Genomic DNA, 22,374 nt, shown 5'->3' on the forward strand with positions numbered 1-22,374 from the left:
GCACTGATCATTTCGCAATCATTCTTCGCTCTCAGATGCTTTCTCGCCACATTGTGCTTAACGCTAAAGAATATCTACTTCGACGTGTGATTTTTGTAAAAGATTTTGTATGCTTAAATTATTTTAGCTAGGATACATTCGACGAAAAATAAATTTGTACTGATATTTTATGTTCTGTGCGAAATGTGTTTACGGGGTTGTTATGGCAAAAAATCCGTTTTCGGATTCTTCGTTTCTTTGGGAGCAAAGAATCCGTGTGATCTGAGATCAATGATCCAATTTTGGATTTTTCCAAAGAAACGCACCCTAAGACTCCCCAAAAATTCCGAGGGCTTCCAACAAAACCCCAAAACAATCCCTGGACCAAAAATTAACACCACAAACGTCTCATACCCTATTTCCAACCTATAAATTCCCAGAAATGGGCAATTACCGCCCATAAGGAAACAATAAGAAAAAACGGAAACGCTCGCGTTCAACAATGACCACCGCAAAAGCACTCGCCACCACGAATTCTTTAAGAGATGTTTTAATACTGAAAAAATCCCTACAGCATATCTCGGAATCGAAAATTTCAAACCCAAAGAATCCTTTGATCATTCCTGCCAGTTAAAATCCCGAGTACACCCCTGGGGATGTAGGTATGGCGTACTTCTCTGTACAGAGTGAGATCTGGGTATGAGAGACATATCAATGTAGCTTATATGACGTCTTTATACGGTGATCGACCAACAGTCTTTACAAGTCAGCGGAATTTCTCACGAGCACGAAAGTTTCTCTCTTTCTCTCTCTTTCACTTTGTACTTCCTCAAAAAAATAATTTTGTTGAACGTTCCTACCTGTTTTTTCGCTTTATGGAGTATTTACAGAGCTCAAGTAACCGTGTGCCGGGAGGAGGTGATAAAGTTTTCAAGGACGAATGTGTGTACTGTTTCGATTCTCCGGTATGTATAAAGTTTGTCAGTGTTCAATAGTCTGACATAAGCTTAAGTTAAAAATCCCTGAAATTCCGAGCATCGAAGATTTATTTGTGGTGCTATAAAGATCTATGAGTGACATCTGACAACATTTTCTCATCTAACGTGTTTACAGGAAAGCGATGGAGGACTTTACGTTTGTCTTGCTACATTTCTTGGTTTTTGCGAGGAGCATGTTCGCCTTCATATCAGTAAAACCTCTCACAGAGTTTTCATGCATTTAAAGAAAGTTAAAAAGGTAATTTATGACATTATAAAGCTAACTTTTTCTATTGTGTTAAGTACTAATACTGTTGTTTGCTATTTTGCACTTTTTCTTTTGCTTATTACAGTGCTGGGTTATTTATCCACACTAGGAAGAGCCCCGGCATTTAAATAATAAAAAAAAAAAATTAAATAGACTCTGGTACTATGTAGTTATAAAAGTTTAATAAAAAAGTTACTCTGGTATATAAGCTGTATACGTGTGTACCCAATGGTATGGTTTTCGATAGCCCGCAATGAAGGCATTTTTGTTGGGTGAGTGAATTTGGCTTTGGAGTCGCAAACATAGAGGGTGGAGATGAGAGACCAAGGCCAGCCTTTCTCCTACATGTACTCCGTAGGGCACTTTTTAAATCTCAAGCCTCTTTCCTCTCCCGACTTTAAATATAAGATGGCACTTACGCAATCAAACTGTACTTACGCAATCAAAATGTATTGTTGGCTTAAATGAGGTCTTCCAAAGGGGTGGCCGTGTTGCAATGTCAGATGTAAGAACCCATGTCGCTTAAGCCTGGTTTTCACTAGCTACGCAAGCACAAGCGCAAGGATAACAGCTCTTATTTCACTGTAAAAATGGCTTTGACTCAAGAAAAAGCACAAGCACATTGCATTTTGATGCTTGTGCTTGCCGCTTGTGCTTGCCGCAAATGTGGACGCAATGGGCAATTGTGCTTGCGTCGCTAGTAAAAACCAGGCTTTAGCTAACAGCTGTGAATGTCGCTGTCGTTTTTTACCCTATTATGTTGCTGTCGCATTAGTGTCGTAATGATGTCACTTGTCGGTGTTAAAATGTTCCTGTGTCACCAGTACTCAGGGCCATGTGTTTGTCGCTTTTACCCCTGGGAAGACCTCTTAAAGTCACCTGCATTGCAGGCTAGATTTTCAAACCATTTTGGTTTGAAAATTAATAGGGTGTAGATTTGACCATTTTGTTCTGAAAAGGGTATAGAGAGTGCACTCGGGTCAGCAGTTAGAAATAATTCTTTGAAGGAACTTATTTATTTATTCGTTTTCGTGATGCTTCAGATTGTGGAACCAGATAGCAGTACAGATTTTCCACCAAAGAAAAAACCTACAAGATTAGCAATTGGTGAGTTCCATGTCCAGTTAATGCGCCTGCACATGTTATAGTTTGCTTTGTAGAGGAAGTATATATAATTATGTTCATCACAGAAAGTGCATCCTACTTTTTCAAGCTTGCTCTAAGTTGTAATGGGCTCTGGTGCAGATTTTCCATTAAATTGACTTTAATTTACTATACCTTAAGAACTGTGTAATTTAGAAACTCTGTGTTTTCTATTTCATAGGTGTTGAAGGAGGTTTTGACGTAGAAAAGACAAAGGTAACCGGGCTAAGTACTTTACATTGTACATGTGTAATAATACAATAATTGAATTATCATGTTATGTAAGTGGGTCAAAATCAGGAACTTTTCCATAGTGGAACTGGTCATGGTCAGGTCTGTGCATGCTAATTTAAATTGACCTAAAGTATGTTTTTAAAAGCAAAAAAGGCAGTTGCACTTGTACTGCATTAGATGAGCAAATATTAATTATGTTCCAGAAAAATTCCAGTTAAGCCTCATACTTTCCTTTAAAAATTCTGGCTTTTGAGACTCTCCACCCCTCAAAATTTCCAATGGCCATGGAAATTTCTGGAACTGCACACTTGAATGCAATTTCTGTAACTGTTGAAGGGTTTTTCATATTTTGTATCTAAAGCCTAGGGCTGTTTTATTTAAGCATGCGAAATATTTGTGCCTACAGTACATTTTGATTTGTAATTGATTTTCTTTGGAAGTTGTTTTCATAACCTTATTTACTCAGAACTTGAGCTATCAATGATACATGTTGTGCTATGTTTATTGTATGCCTACCTCTTTCACTGTGTTTCTGCTTTTAATACATAAGGATAAGTCAAACAATACATTTAATTTAATTATCTTATGGCAAAACTACAGGCTTGAAGTCCTAAGGTAGAAGCTACAGCACTTGGCAATAAGTGATCAATACATAACAGATAAAAATAAAAATAATTAACATTTTTTGACATGCAAATTACAGTTTGCTTATTACACCTGTACTTCAAATATCAAAATTGACTGTGCTAGATTTTGAACCCTGAAAAGGCAGTAATGCAAAAACCTCAGTGTTTGATCTGACAATAAAGCAATAGCCAAAACAACAACAAAACAATAACAATCATTTCCTTATAATATAATTATAATTAAGTGGCCGAGATGAACAGAACTTTTTCAGTTCTTACGATGTACATCATGCTAATGAATTACACTGCCGTTTTAGTAATTGAAAAGACAAGCAGACAGATCTTTAGTTTTAAAATAGTTATCATCTGTCGTAAAAGACAGGGCATGCCCTGTTATTTAATATTAATAATAATAAAAGTCAATAGTGTGCAGTGTGTGAGCTAATTTGTGTTGTACTTGCTGTGTTTGTTTTGCAGGTGGAATATGATGAATTCAACTCCATATCAGTGTTAGGAACTGGTGGAGATCCTCTTGTCATTCCTCTTCCAAATGCTGAGCTTCCTCTTCAGGTAATCAAATTTTACACAGTGCTCAACAGTATATACTGACAATAATTTTTAAGTACTTTTTCTGATCAGTGTTTGCCTATTCACTAATCACAAAAAGAATGAGAAAACAAAATATGAGTTGGTTGTTTGTTCAATTGTTGTAGTACAAAATAATAATTCTAAAGGTTCTGTGAAACCTCAAAATCAGCAAAGATCATTTGCAAACAAGTAAGCCCCAAGTGAATATGTCATGGAAATTTAGGGTTTACAACAGTAGAGTCCGTGGTGGGGGGGGGGGAAGGGGCTCCTTTGTTTGCTGTTACTACAGACTTGATTCAAAACTGAGTGTTAAAGGGACATGGTCAGCGTTCTTACCACGCTGACCTGGACACTAGTTTTCACGTGTTGAAAATAGTCCATGATGGAATTTTTTTTTAAAACGAACCTTCAGAAATCTGCTGCAATCTTCTCAGTGTTTCACTAAATAAGAAAATTTAGAGAAAAAAATACACCGAGAAGGTTGAAGCAGATTTCTGAAGGTTCTCTATGCGTATTTTTGATTTCGGGTTGAGGTGGACTTTTTTCAAAACATGAACGCTGACCATGTCCCTTTAAGCTGACTCATCATATTTCTGTGCAGGTTCAGTTGTCCATTGCAGGAGTTATTGCCGCTGACACTTCAGCATACAAAGACCAAGTAGCATCTTGGGATGGAGAGAAGAGAGTGATATCCAAGTAAGCGTAATGCCTGATAAGCCAGCTCATCAACAAGCCCAGCTGGCTTTTTTGGCCTTGGCAGCTCTAATAGTTTACCTAAGTCTTTGTTGTCATGTGAAATTTCAGCTGGATTTAAGTTCTATTTCAGCTTGTTAAATAAGATGGCAGCTGGCCCTTAGTGACATCCCTGAAGCCCTCCCCATTGTGCGTTAAAAAAATACAGAACAATGTACATTTTAAAGAAGAATGTTTCTGAAGTCCTAGTTACTTGTGTTAGGTCTTATTTATTGTCTGATCATAGGTAGGTTTTAATGTTGCTCCTTTCTACTTTATTGACTGACTTTTTTGTTTCTATTTAAAGTTGTAAACTTCTCTTGGATACTGTTTTAAAACAATGTACCGGCAATTCAGTAAAAATTACATTGTATTAATACATGTGTTGTTGCAGGCATGCAAACAATCTCTTACAACTGGACAATGGTGTTAAAGTCCCACCAAGGTTAGTTTTCATGGTGATCTTAAAAAGATTACCTCAGGAAAAAGATCAATGTTAATTGAATTTACTTCAATCAGTGGTTGATTGACTGATCACTGCATTCATGTCATTTGATTGATTCGTTCATTTTTTCCTTTCTTCAGGTAATGTATGCAGTGATCAGTCAATCAACCACTGATTGAAGTAAATTCAATGAACAAATGAAGGGCACCGTCTTAGTGTCATGGACGTTGGAACAAACTGTCATTTGATTGATTTGTTCATTTTTTCCTTTCTGCAGTTAATGTATCATGATTTATGACCACATTGTTTTGTTATACTAATTCTTTCAGAGGCTGGAAGTGTTCAAAGTGTGATTTAAAAGAAAATTTGTGGATGAACTTAACTGATGGAACGATTTTATGCGGCAGAAAATACTTTGATGGTTGGTAGCTTTTTCCATCTAATGAAAAATATCTTTTACCACCCAACACTCAATGTTTCCACCGCCCAATACTGTGTTACAAAATCCTCAAGTTCCAATTCCCTGCTCACAATGCAGGCCTATTAAATCAACATATCTAACTTCTGCATATTAAGCTACAAATCTATGATGGTAGATTATCTATCTCTCTGCACAAATTGCAGACTTATGATGGTACATCATATCTAACCGCCGCCTGGTTAGCTCAGTTGGTAGAGCGCCGGACTGCTGTGCGGGAGGTCGTGGGTTCCAACCCCAGACCGAAACCAACACTCAGGGTCTTAAAATACCTGAGGAGAATGTGCTGCCTTTGTAATTACATCTGCAAATGGTTAGACATTCTAGTCTTCTTGGAAAAGGACAATAAACAGTATGTGTACAGCGCATTTGAACATTACATATGAAAAATGCGCTACATAAATTGATTATCATTATCATTATCATTATCTCTCTGCACACTTTTCAGACCTATATTAAATGATCTATCTCTCTGCACATGCTGCAGACCCATGATGTTATATTATCTATCTCTCTGCACACATTGCTGGCCTGTGATGTTGGATTATCTATCTCTCTGCGCACATTGCAGACCAATATGTTAGATTATCTATCTCTCTACACACATTGCAGACCTAAGTTGTTAGATTAACTGTCTCTCTGCACGCATTGCAAACATTTATGTTAGATTATCTCTCTCTGCACACATTGCAGACTTACAGTACGATGGTAGATTATCTAACTCTCTGCATGCGTTTGCAGTCCTATATTAGATTATCTATCTCTGTTACACACATTGCAGACCTATATAAGATTATCTCACTCTCTCTGCACACATTGCAGACTTACGATGGTAGATTATCTATCTCTCTGCACACATTGCAGACCTATAATGTTAGATTTTCTATCTTTGCACACACTGAAGACTTATATATGATACGAAATTAACTCTAGTGCAAGAGACTCCTGTCAGGTGGAGGAGGGCTAGGGGGGTGGTCTCAAAAGCAATTTTTATATAAAAAAGTGTGAAGCTAGATTGGAATTTCTGGAGGTGTGTGGGAGGGTTCAAACTAAGAAACCTTCCGTAGAGAGGTATACAAGGACATTTTGTGGAACAACACATTGTTTGCTGTTAAGGTCATTGCCCCGAAATAAAACTGAACATAGATTTTTAACCAAACTTCGCCTACTGGTTTATTACTTCAAGGGAACTTAAATTTTGAAATAAAAAAGGGGGGTCACCAGATTCGTTGAGGAGCAGGACGACCATGTATATTCCATATAATTCCTTTATAATTCCTCTGCGAGTACTGGCAAAGTACACTTTTTTAGCGATAATTTATTTTTCAAACACATGAATTGATCTGTTTTCATTTTACAGAAAGAATTTGATCGCTACACCCAAAATATGAGAAAAAATTGATAGGTCACCAGGCTCGTTTAGGAGAAAGTCACAATTTACTTCTCTCGCGGACTAAGCCGCATAGAAAAAAGCCGCCATTTTGTTGATGTGCTCGCGCGCGCGCGCGCGCTAATTACGCGTAAAATTCTGCGCAGTAAGGATGCGCAATGCAAAACAGGGCAATGACCTTAAATGCACATGTCATCAGAAATCCTTTTTTTTTATCCAGGTTCAGGAGGTAATAACCATGCTGTGGATTATTATAAAGAGACAAGTTATCCATTAGCTGTCAAACTGGGAACAATTACGCCTGATGGGGCAGGTACTGTACTGTACTTGATAGTTGTACTTTTGTGACTTTAATTAATTTTTATTTATTGCGTTCACAATTTATCTAGTACTAGATAAATGCAACTACAGGTACAAATTTGTGTGTGGTCTAGAAGACTTATGGGACCTCAGCTGAGATGGGGGGGGGGGGGGGTGGAAGACAGATGAATGGTGCTGCTTTTTTGTACATACAGTTGTACACATAACATTACCCAAACAAGAATCTACAGTCATCATGATCAAATTCTATAAAAATCAGGGAACATCTACATCAACATCTACATTTTATTAGGTACATTCTAGGAAAAAATCTTAAGATATTACACTAATGCATGAAAAAGAACACTCCAACCATTGTAAGTTAACCCATTGACGTCATTGTGCACACTAACAGACCATTGATCCCTCCAGTGCACCAAAGTATTACTGTGTACATTCATGTACATATGGGTCTCTACTGAAATATTATCCTAACACACCCTCCCCATTTCCAACCCACATGATAAGCAGTAATTTTTAGTACTCCATCCATGTGTTAATCTGTTTGATTTTGATTTTGTTTTTGACTTAAAGATGTGTTTTCCTATGATGAGGACGACATGGTGGAAGATCCTAATCTAGCTCAGCATCTTGCTCATTTTGGAATCAACATTACTCAGATGGAAAAGGTACATTTGTACATCGAATGTGGAAGTTGTGTGGCATCAGACCATGCATACTGGCTTACATATGGTACCATAGGATTCTGCCTCAATACAAATGACTAAAAGATCACAAAAATGTAACTTTCTAACTCTGCACGTATTGCAGGCCTATAAGGCTCAATCTTTAATTGTTAATTTTATCCTGACATTTCTGAGGGGGGCGTAAGGGGGGTCCAAAAACTGCAAGACCGCACAGAAATTTGCTACAAAACCGCAAACCGCATCAAATTTTACCAAAACATCGAAACCGCAGTTTCAAATGACCAACAACGGTAGATAAGACTGGATCTGAGTCAAAGATCTGGCCTGGAATGTCATCAAGTCAACGTATCATTGGATAAAACAGTTAAACACATCAAGTATTAACTGGAAGAGGCTGCAATTACAAGCCACACGGCAAGTTTGCTTAATAACGAACCCTGATCGTATAAGCTGATACGCTGTAAAACAAAATACTTGGCTCAAGCTTATTTAACTGAAGCAAAACAACTGAATGTGAAAGGATCCAGTGGAAACGTAAGAGAATCATATTACCGCAGACAATTTTCTCACCGACTTTCGCGACCTAAAATTTGTAATAACCGCACACCGCGTAGTCTTGTAAAACCGCAATACCGCAGATTAAAATAAAAATTACTGCAAAACCGCACGAAAAATAACGCAAAACTGCATCACCGCAAACTCTTACGCCCCTCTCTTTCCTACTTTCCTAGTCAGAGGGTGGGGGTGGGAATAGGGGTTAATGTCATGTTTCATTTACAATAAAAACAACCCATTGATTTTCTTTTTGCAGATTCATATATTTAATTTGGTAGTATTATAATCAAGTCTCTCAAAGGCAGGCAGTTCATGTACTTTATCCACAGCTTTATGTGATGCATCTACTACTACAATAAAAGTTCAAAATCATGTCATGTTATTTTTTCCAGACTGACAAAACAATGGCAGAGTTGGAGATTGATATCAACATGAGGATAAGAGAGTGGGATGTGATACAGGTAGGCATACTAGAACGGCTCATTGTGTATTGCCAGTTATAGTGATTTTGATTACCTTGAACTAACTTTGTATGTCTTCAGTTTTTTTCTTAAAAAAAAACTACAAAAAAACCTACAAACTTGATGAATTCTACATTGCTGATCCTAGCAGTATGCAGGACGCGTGTCACTTATCAACCTAGTTAGTAGTAAAATCGCCCAGCTCACAACGAGTCTCGTAGCTCAGTTGGTTAAAGCGCCCAACCGGTATCTGGAAGGCCATGGGTTCGATTTCCATTGGGGACTCAGAATTTTTCTTTGTCCCATGCTCGTGTCATGTTGAATACTTTATCTTCAATTGTCATTGATGTTGCTAGATTGAAGTTTAGTATCTTCCGCTAAAACTGGAGAAACATTAGGATGAGATCTTCACTTAAAAACTTCACTTCACTTCCTTCCTACTAATAAAGTATAAAAAGTAAATTATTGTCCACTGTCTATCCAGACATTTTCAGCCCGATTAATGTGTAATGGTTAGTGTTCATGAGTACACGTGGCATTTCTTATTTAATTTTTGTAAATAAAATTCCACACTTGCTTTGCTTGTGGTTCTCTTCACCAGCCTGAAATACCGTAGGCTGTGATCTATGAACTTTGCGTAAGTTGTACATGTATGTGTATTTTTAATGAACTGTTAGTGGAATTATTGCTGTCTTTAAGGAATCTGGCAAGAAATTGACTCCACTGTATGGTCCTGGCTATACTGGATTGAAGAACTTAGGAAACAGGTAGGTCATATCATAACTTTCTTATTGCCGGTAATTACATTCTCAGTGAAACAAACGTTCTAAGCTTATGAATCTCCTTTGATGAATTTTTCGCTAATATTGAGTTGTACAAAAAAAATTGACAATTAGCAGTCTCTCCATTTGAATTGTAGCAAAGTAAATACAGATTATTCCATAATTATCATAACCATTTCTTTTTTCTTTTCAGTTGCTATATGAACTCTGTGCTTCAGGTCTTGTTTACTCTTCCAGAGTTTAAACAAAGGTACACTCATGTACAATACTGGCATTGGTATTACTATTAGTGGAGTATTCAAGCATATCGCAACGACGCATCTATCTGGTATATTTCTACCGTCAGTATCTCCTCGCTATTACAGAAGAAATGCTGACTTCAAATGGCGGCAGATTTCGCGGTTCTGATCTGACGTCACAGCCGGTCTGGAACCCAGACTCTTTCTGGTCTTGACTCCAGGTCAACTTATTTGGGCGTGGCCGAAACGGGAACTTTAAAGCTCGATTTTGCAGCGAAAAAGTGGCGGAATCCAAATTTTTTTTTAGAAAATTTGTTTATGTATTATAGAGATACGAAAACCACAATAAACCTGTGGGCTGGATAGACACTTTAAACAATAGCCGGATAAAAAACAACAACTATGCTTAAAATTAAATATGTTTTTCCCGTATTGACCTGTTTGTCTCTCTTACCAGGTACGGAGATCAATTGGCCACAATATTTTCCCAAGCTCCCTCAGACCCAAGTGGAGATTTCAACGCTCAGATGTTAGTATTCGTGTTTATTATTATTTTAGTAGACAGAGCATACAGTGTATACAAGCTGTAATGCCTTCCATATCTAAATCCTTCTTGTCAATTACAGTCGAAGCTCTCGTAAGTGGACACCCTCGGTACGCGAAAAAAGTGTCCGTAACTGGAGCTGGCCGCTTACGAGAATGGTTCTCGTAAGCGGCCACTAGAGGTGTTGGGATAGATGGCCGCTTACGGGAGCTTGCCCAGCTAACAATAACCAGACGGACGACAAAACAACCACTGAAATGTGGTCCTGTAATTAATGTAAAATCAATGTCACAAACGGCGATGTGAATTTGATTGATAATAACCAGCATAATAACAAGATACGGAGGTTGTTAATAGAATTTTCTTTCGGGTGTCCGCTTACGAGAGCTTTTAAAAAACAAAGAAAAAGTCTAAGTCGTAATCTCTGAAAGTGTCCACGGCCGCTTACGGGAATGTCCGCTTACGAGAATGTAAAAATACAGAGTTTGTATGGGAGTAAAAATGGGGTTTCTAACAAGGTGGCCGTAAGTAGAGCTGTCCGCTTACGAGAGTGTCCGTTAAGAGAGCTTCGACTGTAATATATCCTTTGCCTATCAAGCAACAGTTGAATTTGATCAATTTTATTTTAAATTTATTAGGACCTGAATGTTGTCATTTCCTGCTCTATAATCATTATATTGCCAGATGAAAGGGTATGCTTTTTAATACAACAATGTGTAGATTTCTATTGTAAACAGAAAAGTAAATGAATATCATTATTTTTTTCAAGGGCAAAGTTTGCTCATGGTGTTCTGTCCGGAAAGTACTCTGTAGCACCAGAAAAAGAGTCACAAGAAACAGCAGAACAACAAACGGATCAGGTAAATACTTTAAAAGGTTGATCAAGTTCTGATATCTCTTTAAAGTATCTGACAATGAAGCATGTAAGTGCGGATAATAAAGATTGAGTAAGAAATAATTGCGAGAATAAACTTGGGTACGAATTTGAGTTGGCTCTAAGTTTTAAGGGACATGGTCAACGTTCACGTTTTGAAAAAAGTCCACCTTAACCCGAAATCAAAATACGCGTAGAGAACCTTCAGAAATCTGCCTCAAGCTTCTCAGTGTTTTTTTTTCTTATAAATTTTCCCATTTAGTGAAACACTGAGAAGATTGAAGCAGATTTCTGAAGGTTTGTTTTGAAAAAAGTCCACAGTGGTCTTTTTTTAAAACGTGAAAACTAGTGTCCAGGTCAGCGCGGACCATGTCCCTTTAAAGGGACACCATTACGGGGAAAGTTCTGTTTTTTTTTTTTGGTAAAAAGTACTAAACTGATGAAGTGGTCTTGCTGGTACATGAAATGCACCTAGTACATCAAGATGAAGATATAAAGTATATTTGTTGAAGGATGAAGGAAGCCATGATTATTTTTTAGCTGTTTTTCCAGGCCATGAGGGCAGAACTTGCAAAAAATCAGCCTGACTTTTTCAAGTTAAGATCTAAAATATTCCTAATGGCATCGCAATAATATAAATACTTTCAAGCTTCAGTACACCTGTATAGTAGTTTTTAACAGAACTAAACCAGTTATTCGTAGGCTTCCATATAACTTTAGGCTCCTCAATTTTTGAAGTGAACCTCGTGGCAGTGTCCTTTTAAGGGCTTCAAGGAATGTCTGTTTGTTTCCCAGGAACAAGATGGTATTGCACCGCAGATGTTTAAAACTGTGATTGGGCGTGGTCACCCTGAGTTCTCCACCAACAGACAACAAGACGCACAAGAGTTCTTTATGCATTTACTCTACACTGTCGACAGAGCGGAGGTACGCTTCTAGGACGTCTGTTTTTCAACTAATAGAAATCTCGCGTTTCTTACCAATTAGGAAGCTAAGTAACCATAACAGCGACACCGGAGACAACGTCGATATAAAACCAGCTCTAGGTTTAAAACGTTCGGTTTACCGGTCGGCCGTTCACAGCTGTCGGTTCAAAATCTTCATTAGTCGTTCCGCCGTTCATCGCTATGCGTTCCAAACAAATTGTAAGCCGTTCCGCCGTTCATTGCTATGCGTTCCGAATAAATTTTAAGTTGTTCCACCGTTCATCGCTATGCGTTCACAAGTTTTCGTAAGCCTTTTACCCGTTCATTACCGTGCGTTCAGAATAAATTATAAGCCGTTCAGCCGTGCACTTTCATCTGTTCCACACGGCTTTATGAGCCGTGCGTTACCCGTTCGGTAGCCGTGTATTTTACCTGTTCGTCAGAAAGCCGTTAATGTACGTTTTCGCGTGAGAGGTCACAAATTATATTTTACCCAAAAATCTTGTGATTATCTAATTCAATTTAGTCTTTCTTTTGCTGTCAAAACTATCCTCAACTGAATATTTTACGACATCGTTAAATTTTAAACATAAACCGTCGTTGTGGTTTACGTTCTCGCTACAACGTAGAATTTGGTCATTTCATATTGCTACTTTGTAGAGGACGGCAGATAAATGTTCCATGGTTATTCAAAGATACGTTAAGGAGAAGTGGTAATTTTGGATTGCGTCACGAGTCGAGGTATTAGACTTCGGTTTCTTTAAATTATTTTTCCTTTCACTTTTTTGTTTTCACATCTCGAACTAGAGCTGAGCGGAAGAACGTTAATTGGCATACGAACAGATGTATTCAAGTAGAAATCCCACTAATATCTAACACCTTTCAAGATCACGCCGCTAACCTATTTAACAAACTTCCAACGAACCTTAAAAACACTGTGGACCATGATGCATTTTGCAGGGAAGCAAAGCGCTTCCTTTTTAAGAAAACTAAATTAACAGATTGATCTCCTGCAGCTTTTTATTTTTATTTTTCTCTTAGATGTATATAAAATAGTAATTTTTTAAACGCATAAATGTATATAGTATAATATAGCATAGTAATTTTTTAAACGCATAAATGTATATAGTATAATATAGCATAGTAGTATACAGTAATTTAATGATAATTATAGAATTTTAATTGTAAATATCATTTTATTTGTTAGGTTAGGGTTAAGTTAATTGGTAAATGTAGAGCTACTCTAGAAATGTTACCAATAAACCATTATTATTATTATTATTATTATTATTATTATTAACAACTGGGCCTTACAGTACAGTACCTTATTCTCACTTATTTTCGCGATTTCCGCGACTTTCAAAAATCGCAAAATTAAAGACCCGCGAAAATTTATTTCAAACGTTTTCTATTGTATTTTTTATGTTAATTACGTACTTTTTGGCGAAATCGCGAAAATTAAGTCCCGCGAAATATGCCCGTTCCATTTTCGCGAAATTAAGTGACCGCGAAAATAAGTAACAATAAGGTAGATTAGGTAGTCTGAAACAGAATTAGTAAGATGAAACCGTAATCTTGTCAATGCAAGAAAACTCTAAACATACTACACTGTTGCTAAAAAGGGCAGTCTTCTTCTATAGTCTTCTCCTCAATTTGTGACGTTACATTTTCAATGTTTCTTGCAGCGATCCAATGCAGGACGCATTAACCCAGCAGATTCATTTAGATATAAGGTAAGCTGGTCAACTGACATAACAACAACGTAAACACGGTCAGAATTCAATGCGCCCACAATCACCGTCAGATAAATTTACTAAGTAACAACATATCATAACAACAAAAACGGACACTATACTTTTAAGATTTTCTTTTGCGTGCTTGCATTAGGCGGGCAGCTCTCGGGGTATACCTACATATAAGCTTGTTCTCGAAAAGACAGATCACCATTTATTACACAACGTTGACGTTTAAACATGTAGTTAAAAGTACACATAAAACTACTAATAATATGGTTGTTCAGGTGGAAGAACGTACGCAGTGTATGCAGTCCGGAAAAGTCCGTTACAACAGCAGAGAGGACACACTTTTGTCATTATCGATACCTATGGAGGCAGTACTTAATAAAGGTAAGAGCATTTGCTTTGCTAAACAATCATTTGTTTTATAAGGAAATTAATGTTCAGACTCTTGTACTCAATGACTTGTTTTTCTTTGCTCCGTTGTGTTTTAGACGAAGTAGCAGCTTATGAAGTGAAACAGAAAGAAGCCGAAGAAAAGAAAGAAAGACTGTAATTATTTTTCAGTGAAATATTTAAGAGGAAATCCGCCAGGACTTCGAGTAGTTATTGGACAAAATTATGTACCAAAACTATTTACACCTGATTGCAAGCTTTTGTGTTACTGCTTCAAATATCTTATCGAAAGAAATCTTTTCTAACAACACCACACATCGAAAACACATTTTGAAGTTCCGCTTAATTCCACTGAATCGCTTAAAAGATGTAAGCTTTTGCCCATAGCTTGTGAACTTTAAATATCATTTTCTCAGACTCAGATAAGAAATTGTTGTACCAGAATTATTTCCACCTTATTGCAAACTTTTTTGTTACTGCTTCAAATATCTTATCAAAAGAAGTCTTTTCTAACAACACCACACATCGAAAACACATTTTGAAGTTCCGCTGAATTCCACTGAATCGCTTAAGACGAATTTACAAAATGGCTACACGTGAGATTTTTCCTATACCTTGTGAACTTTGAAATTAATTTTCTCAGACTCTGATAAGAGATTGTTGTTGGTGTTATCACGGATAATTACTTACATCTTTAACTTTTATTAAGGGTAGGAAATAACGCAATGGGATTTAAATTATTCTGGAAATTGATTTTTGTCCAACTTTAATAAATATTACTCGACTTCCTAGTGGATTCCGTCTTAATACTATATGTTTGCTTTACGTAGTATTTCAGTTACTCTTTAAATAATTATATTTACTTTACTATTGCTTTCATTGAGCTTGGTGGACTGCAAGCAGTTTTATATCGCTGCTTCCTTTTGTTATTGTCGACAGAGATCCCAGTGAGATAGTGCGGCCCAGGGTATCTATGACAGCGTGTCTTGAAGCCTTTGCTTCTCCTGAAATTGTGGACGACTTTTACAGCACAGCTCTGCAGGCAAAAAGCGTGGCACAAAAGTGAGTTGAAGATGATACTCAGTTTTTCACTTGCAATTTAGTTCCTCCATGTTTGTCGGATTATTTTATTACAAATCGCAACGTTTATTCTTACAAGACAAGACAAAGGACAGTCGCTTACCGAAACCTTAGTTAACGCTAGGTAAAAGCACGTTAAGATACTTAAATGAAGGAAGCAAGATCGCTTCCCCATTTTTAAGAACATTTTTTTTCATATGAATTTATTTAATAAATTTTGTTCCCGCCATTTTCTTCTTAATTTTTAAAATAACTACATTGTATAATTCATTTTATTTTTAAGGGTTTTTTTAACCGTTTTTATCCTTGTACATATTAAAATTTTTATAATGTCGCAATTTACACAGGGCCCCTGCAGATTCCAGCCAAGTGCTGATTGAGCAACCCTGCCTAAATTAAGTTGACTTGACTTGATAAGACTGAAAAAAAAAAAAACAGACTTCTCTAGCTTTCTCAATTGATCCCTTACTCTCTGGACCCCCAGATTTGACCCAATAAATTACATTGTAAAATTCATTAACTATTTATAAGGGTGTAAACCAATTTCAGCACAGTATTCAGATCATATGTACACAACTGTAAACCCCAATACAAATCAAACAATAGCATAAACTCCTGCTTAGCTAATTAGTATTCATTAACTTTTGATACAGATCTCTACGGATTCGCATAACAATTCTTTGCATTCAATTTATTGTTTTCATTCCACAAGTAGAATAAAATATGAGCGGGAGATCTGTATGGGCGTTTACAATGGCTCGCCTATCGGCTCGCCGTTGTAACCGCCCATACAGATCTCCCGCTCATATTTTATCTACTATTTATTGACGACGCAGCTATACAGAGATCCATGCAATGTCTTAATGGTTGTTGCTTGCGCGTGACGAACTGTAACCCAGTAACAACCAATCACTTCACGGATTTCAATAGTGCCACGTCATCGCTATGGAATTTTTGTGGCTGGTTTTCCAGACGTCTAACCAGCAGTTTTCTTCAGGCCGGCAGCCAATCTAGTTTAGCTCTTAGTTGTAAAAGCCCTTAGCTGAAAATATAACTTACTTTGTTCGTTTTGTACTTGTTGTAGATCAACAAGATTCGCCACGTTTCCTGACTACCTGATGGTGCAGATGAAGAAGTTTACTCTTGGTGATGATTGGATTCCAAAGAAGCTTGGTATGTGAAGATATTAAATATGAGGGAAAGGATGCTTCATGTAATATATCCATGTAGCAATCCCACTTAGCTCGTTCACACTCTTTTCAAACACTTTTTCAAAGGCCGCAGTCGTATTAGTTCGTGCAAATTTAGGACCGTTTTTCAGACTACTGGCTGCTATACGTTACTTAAGATCTGGCCAGGTAGGTAAAGTCTGCTTCGAGCCTAGTGGCCCATACAGGCCGGAGCTTATCCCGGTTTCCGTTTGTCAAGTTCTGAAATAATAATGAATTCACGTATAGTAGTACGGACCTGCGCGTCGACTTGCGTTGGTTTGCTAAACAGACTGGCAAGTGCATGAGAGCTGATAAAATTTCAATTCTCATTTCTACGTCTTACGAAATACGACTTCCCATGCCTAAATTGAGAGGTGGCTTGTACTGATAAGTCAGTACTTCGTCAACTTTCGAAAAATGCCAAAATTTAAATTATAATTGGCCAGAACAAGCATGACTTGTGTTGGGTGGCCAAACGAAGTCGCAAGTACACACAAGCTGAAAACATGCATCTTCTAACTACATCCTTTGGCAAGGGCTTCATAACGTTGGTTCTGAAGATTTCTTAGTACATTGACAGCAGCCGTTAGTTCATGGTCTTTGTTATTTTTATGGTTTACCTCAGTAATGTGTATTGCTACTGCTACGAGAAATGACAGGTTCTTGGGTATCACAACTTGACTAAGAACGTTAACGTCGCCTCAAGTTAATGTACATTCTTACGTGTCGCGGGTTTGTCTTGTTGCAGACGTGTCAATAGAGATTTTGGATGAACTAGACTTGACTCATTTAAGGGCCACTGGACTTCAGTCGAGTGAAGAAGAACTACCAGAAGCTGAACAAGCTCCTCCAGGTACTGTTCCACACATCTGTTATTCGAGCAGTTTCATTTACCTACAGCATGATTCCAAGGCGCTAAAATAATTAATTACATAAAAGGGGACCCGGCAATTAAGGTTTGATTTTGAGGAAAAGTACTCGACAAATTACAAGAACACATTAGGCAGTGATGATGACTGACGATGGCGAGGATTAAATCGTAAATTGACTGTTTACATGTAAAGGGTTGCATTTGGCCCTAACGCTAGGATCATCCTGGCGCTAGGATCATCCTAACGTTCACATGTAAAATGAAAGCTGAAAACATATGGCGCATGGAAGATCCTTGAACTAAGATGATCGTAGCTAGCGCATGAAACGAGGATGATCCTAGTGCTAGGATCATCCTCTTTCCATGTAAATGGGACCTCAGTTAGAGAAGAAGGAGGGGACAGTGAGGGGTGAAATGGACCAGGGTCGGTAGACTTGCCATAGCCCTCCTTTTATTGTGAAATGAATTTATCTTCCTGTGTCATTGAAGCGAGTTCAGAGATTTGAAGGAAAATTAAATATTTGTAAGACAAAGAAGAATGTGTCTATATTAAATTAGATTAACTTAGGATAAATTGAATAAAATTAAATTAAATTAATCGTCTCCATAGCGGTAGCCACAACCTCCAATGTTGTAACCATAACGTCTAATGCTCATTTTCTAAATTAGCAAAAGAGATCATGTAAAAAAAAACTTGTTAATGACATGAAGTATTCTCACTGTGTATCAACACGGGCCAGACCAGGTCAGATCTAATTGCATTTCAGAAATAGCGAGATAACGTTTCTGTTTTCTCCTGCAACAGTTTGTCACAAGGTGACCTGAAGGGCCTCTTGATTTACCATTTGTGCTCTGGCTCCTTAACCCAGCCTTACTTTTATTTTAATATTATTTCTTGAAGCTCCTCAGATCCAGATCGATGATAGTGTTGTAGATCAGCTTGTCTCCATGGGCTTTGACAGAGAGGGCTGTAGGAAAGCTGTCTATCACACGAACAACCAAGGTAAAACATCAAAGTCACGGTGGTGTTAAGTTCTTGAAAAATTCAGCCTGGATTTGTCATGTTTGTTGTCCATAATTCGGCTAAGTGTTATTTTAGTCAATTCGACTATCTTTGTTTTTGTTGCCATACTCGCACAGTTTACGCGTTGTGTGATTAATTTCATATCTGCATGAAGACTCTTAATCTTGTTGTTTGTCTGTTGTTCGTCATTTCTTTGTGTTTCTTTTCATTAGGCATTGAGCCAGCAATGAACTGGGTTTTAGAGCACATGGGAGATCCAGGTAAAATGTACTTCCTTCAAAGACTTTTGCTTTTGCTTTTAAGTAATCAACATTGTTAAAGAGTAGGAGCCTTTTCGTTACGTTACAAAGGTAATGTGAAGAGTTTGATATATACAGTTAATCGTACCACAACTTGTGTTTCCTGGACATGAGTCTACAGAACTAGAGATCCGTTTTTATACTAAACAATTTCGTAGAATCCTGCGATATTTCAAAGTTCTGGAACGTCTACCTTGTGCACTTCATGTAAGAATATCGGACCGTCGCACACCTGACGTCTTCATGTTGTTGTCTTCCTTAGATTTCACCGCACCACTTAGTGTTCCAGGTAGTGGTGCTAAGGAACCAGAATCAGTTAATGAAGAGGCTTTAGCGATGATTATTTCTATGGGATTTACTCAGTCTCAAGCTATTAAGGCCTTAAAAGCCACGGTAAGTGTTACTTAGTTATGATAGAGCTAACACAACTACAGATGCTCATCTTGAAAAATGAATCCGATTTTTTTATAATGTTTGTCTTTCAAAATGCGCGCCAATCTTGCCCAATCTTGACAACCATTGTTCCTTTTTTCCTTATTTTCCACCTGTTAAAGATGTCTGTCTTGATATTATTGATCTCCAAGTTGGAAACACAACCTTTTCTCCCACTCATCTCGGAATTAATTCGCAAACCATTTTCCTAAACATCCTCGCTTGTGCGCTGGACATAATATCTCAAATTCCCAAATCAACACTTCTCTTATCATCCTTCACTGCACTATAGGACAACAACTTGGAGCGTGCAGCAGATTGGATATTTAGTCATGCGCACGAGCTTGACTCCATGGGAGACGAAAGCCAATCTAACCAAGAGACTGGGCCCCAGTACAAAGATGGACCAGGAAGTATGTCAAACAGCTGAACAGCTTTAATTGAACAACACGATACGTTACGATACGATACGATGATACCATTCTTTATTAACGTAACCAAAGACTTAGCTTAATGTGACACATGTAACCTAAGCTAGCAACGTGGGACAGGTATTTTCCAGGTGAATAATTCTTCGCAGCATCCCTTGCCTTTTATTCTTGAATCGCCAAATCTCGCCCTCAGACCGCTTTAATTTTAAGTCCGATGAGAAAGTCTGCAATTCACTGGCGTCTGGTCTTTTATTCTAAAATCTGATTGGCTAACAATTGAAAATTAGCACTCTGCACATGCTCAAATGCGTTGTTGGTGCTAAACCAAATGAAAAGTGGGCTCTGGGGAAGAGATTGATAAATCGTCTTTTTCTTCTGTTCTCATAAAACGTATGCTACAGTCTGTTTTTATTTTGACAAATTCGCACTCGTATGACGATTATCAAATTTTAATCTTTGACGAGTACGAATGGAACTCGAAGTCGTTTAGCTCCCAGTGACGTCATGCCTCAGTGATATAGCCGGGATTAATTTTCAGGCTTGCTCAAGAAGAATAAAGTTGAGAACAACTCTAACTTCGTTTTTAGATCTTCACCTTAAGTTCACATACCGTAAAATCTTTATCACGCCCCTAGGGTGTATTTCGTTTCAAGGTCCTTTGAGGAGGGGTGGGGTGGTGGGAGGAGGCTTAATAGGGAGGAGTAGGGCTTATGTCAAATTCACCAACCATTAAGCACACGTGAAAGTGGAGTAGGAAATGGATGACTTACTGGAGAGATTAATTTAATAAACCATTCACAGTATATGATCATAAATCCACAATCATAGGTCTGTCGCTAACAACAACAACTTTATAGCAGTATGCAGGACGCGTGTCATATATCAACCAGAAATGGCCAGCCACAACGAGTCTCCGTAGCTCAGTTGGTAGAGCGCCCAACCGGATCTGGGAGGCCATGGGTTCGATCCCGTTGGGGACCAGATTCTGTCCCACGCTCGGCATTGAATATTTCTCACATCTATCACCGAGCTTGAAATTTACCATCTTTATTATTTACAACAACTTTATGACTTATCACATGACAAACAAGCGTGATATAAAACTATTTGACAACACTGAAACTATGTTTAATTATTTTTTTTTACAGAATACCGTCTGATTGCCTTCATCAGTCACATGGGCACATCCACAATGTGCGGGCATTATGTTTGTCACGTGCTAAAAGAAGGAAGGTATTCGTCTGTTTATCTTATTTGTCTCATTCATTTGAACAGCATCTTGTTTCTATATTAGTATCATATCCTTAAATATGTACGCTTATCGTCTAGTTGAATGAATATTCCGGGTTTAGTGAGGCTACGTTACAATCAGCACAAAAAAGATTGAAACAAAAAAGCGTCGAGCGTTATCCGTCCGAATCTTCCCCAGTCTTAAAGGAACAATGTCCCGGCTGATTATCAAAAGTTCTCTTTCCCAATTTCCACGTTATATTTCCAAATGCCACCAGATAATGTGATATACAAATAAATTGGAACAAAAGAGATTCTGCAGAGCAAAATAGAACAGGTATTTTAAGGGGAAAATGCAGGATTACAAGGATGGAAGTGGATTACAGTTCATCAATTTTGATTTTATGACAGGATATTATGAAATTTTGAATCTTTTAATCGTTATTTTTTCTTTATAGATTATAGTTTTCTGTCTTCGCCACTTGGGGTGTCTTTTTCTTTCTATTGCAAAATAAAAAAGCGAATTTATAGCAAGCTACAGGCTAAACCTACTAAAATACGATACATCGACCGGAACACTGTCCCTTTAACCGTCCTTTTTTCTGTACTGCATATTATTCCCTTTATGTTTTTTTTTAACTTAGTAAACTATTGTTTGTAAAGTTTTTTCAAATTGGAGTCAAATTTGAATAGAGCAAAAACGACGAATTATTTCTTTACATTGCCCATTCAAATAACTCTCCTTTTCTTAGGTGGGTGATATTCAATGACCGTAAAGTCGCCTTGTCAGAGAAGCCACCAAAGGAGCTTGGGTACTTGTATTTGTACAAGCGAGTGGAGAGTTAAGTCATACACACTTGCGTTTCGCCGGGCCCAGTTTGCCCTCGAGTGATGTGTTGCGTAGAGTCTGGGTAATCCTGATGGAGGTTAGACCTTGGACTACAGCATCGGCAGTGCGATTTACAAAGCCAGGGAACTCCACAATAAATTTTGAGTACCACGTTATTCAGCTTTAAGTTGAACGAAGGAACATTTATAATTGGGATATAAGATTGTTAATAAAATTGTTTTATCTCAACTACTGTCCTTACCAACTGTCTTTTCTAACTGATTTCCGCTTCAGTAGTATCTTGTTAACAATTTTGAAATGTTTTGTCCTTTTGAATTAAGGCTCTGACTTTGATAAGCTCTATATTAATGTCACACGGACAGTATTACCAACAGTGGTATGTAAAATGTCGTAACAGGTTTTTAGTTTCCTTGAGACCGTCTTTGCCGTTTGCACTTAGCCAGAGAATTTTTCTCTGATATTTTTCTTGTGCAACAAACTGAGGCACTGCCTCGTTAAAAATCAAGAATTGTTTGTCATGTTCCTGTAAGAGGTATATTACTAGTAAGTAACTAAATATGAAAGTG

The 22,374-nt window shown here is 37.6% G+C and overlaps 1 protein-coding gene across 1 annotated transcript; it reads left to right on the forward strand.

The window, feature by feature from the left end:
- The first annotated feature begins 738 nt into the window (after positions 1 to 738).
- LOC144658122 (ubiquitin carboxyl-terminal hydrolase 5-like) lies at positions 739 to 22,036 on the forward strand. The gene is made up of 28 exons (XM_078518461.1): positions 739 to 944; positions 1,093 to 1,215; positions 2,268 to 2,331; positions 2,549 to 2,583; positions 3,705 to 3,797; positions 4,417 to 4,511; positions 4,942 to 4,992; positions 5,322 to 5,413; positions 7,081 to 7,173; positions 7,755 to 7,849; positions 8,815 to 8,883; positions 9,583 to 9,650; positions 9,859 to 9,915; positions 10,362 to 10,433; positions 11,218 to 11,308; positions 12,118 to 12,249; positions 13,934 to 13,981; positions 14,269 to 14,374; positions 14,479 to 14,536; positions 15,320 to 15,442; positions 16,545 to 16,633; positions 17,420 to 17,524; positions 18,444 to 18,545; positions 18,779 to 18,826; positions 19,128 to 19,258; positions 19,590 to 19,710; positions 20,877 to 20,961; positions 21,711 to 22,036. The coding sequence occupies exons 1-28, from the start codon at positions 855 to 857 to the stop codon at positions 21,802 to 21,804; spliced, it is 2,430 nt and encodes an 809-aa protein (XP_078374587.1). The 5' UTR covers positions 739 to 854; the 3' UTR covers positions 21,805 to 22,036.
- The last annotated feature ends 338 nt before the right edge of the window (positions 22,037 to 22,374 follow it).

This window comes from Oculina patagonica, chromosome 6 (genome assembly GCF_052425735.1).
Source record: "Oculina patagonica isolate OP01 chromosome 6, crgOcupat, whole genome shotgun sequence".
In the NCBI taxonomy this organism is placed as follows: domain Eukaryota; kingdom Metazoa; phylum Cnidaria; class Anthozoa; order Scleractinia; family Oculinidae; genus Oculina; species Oculina patagonica.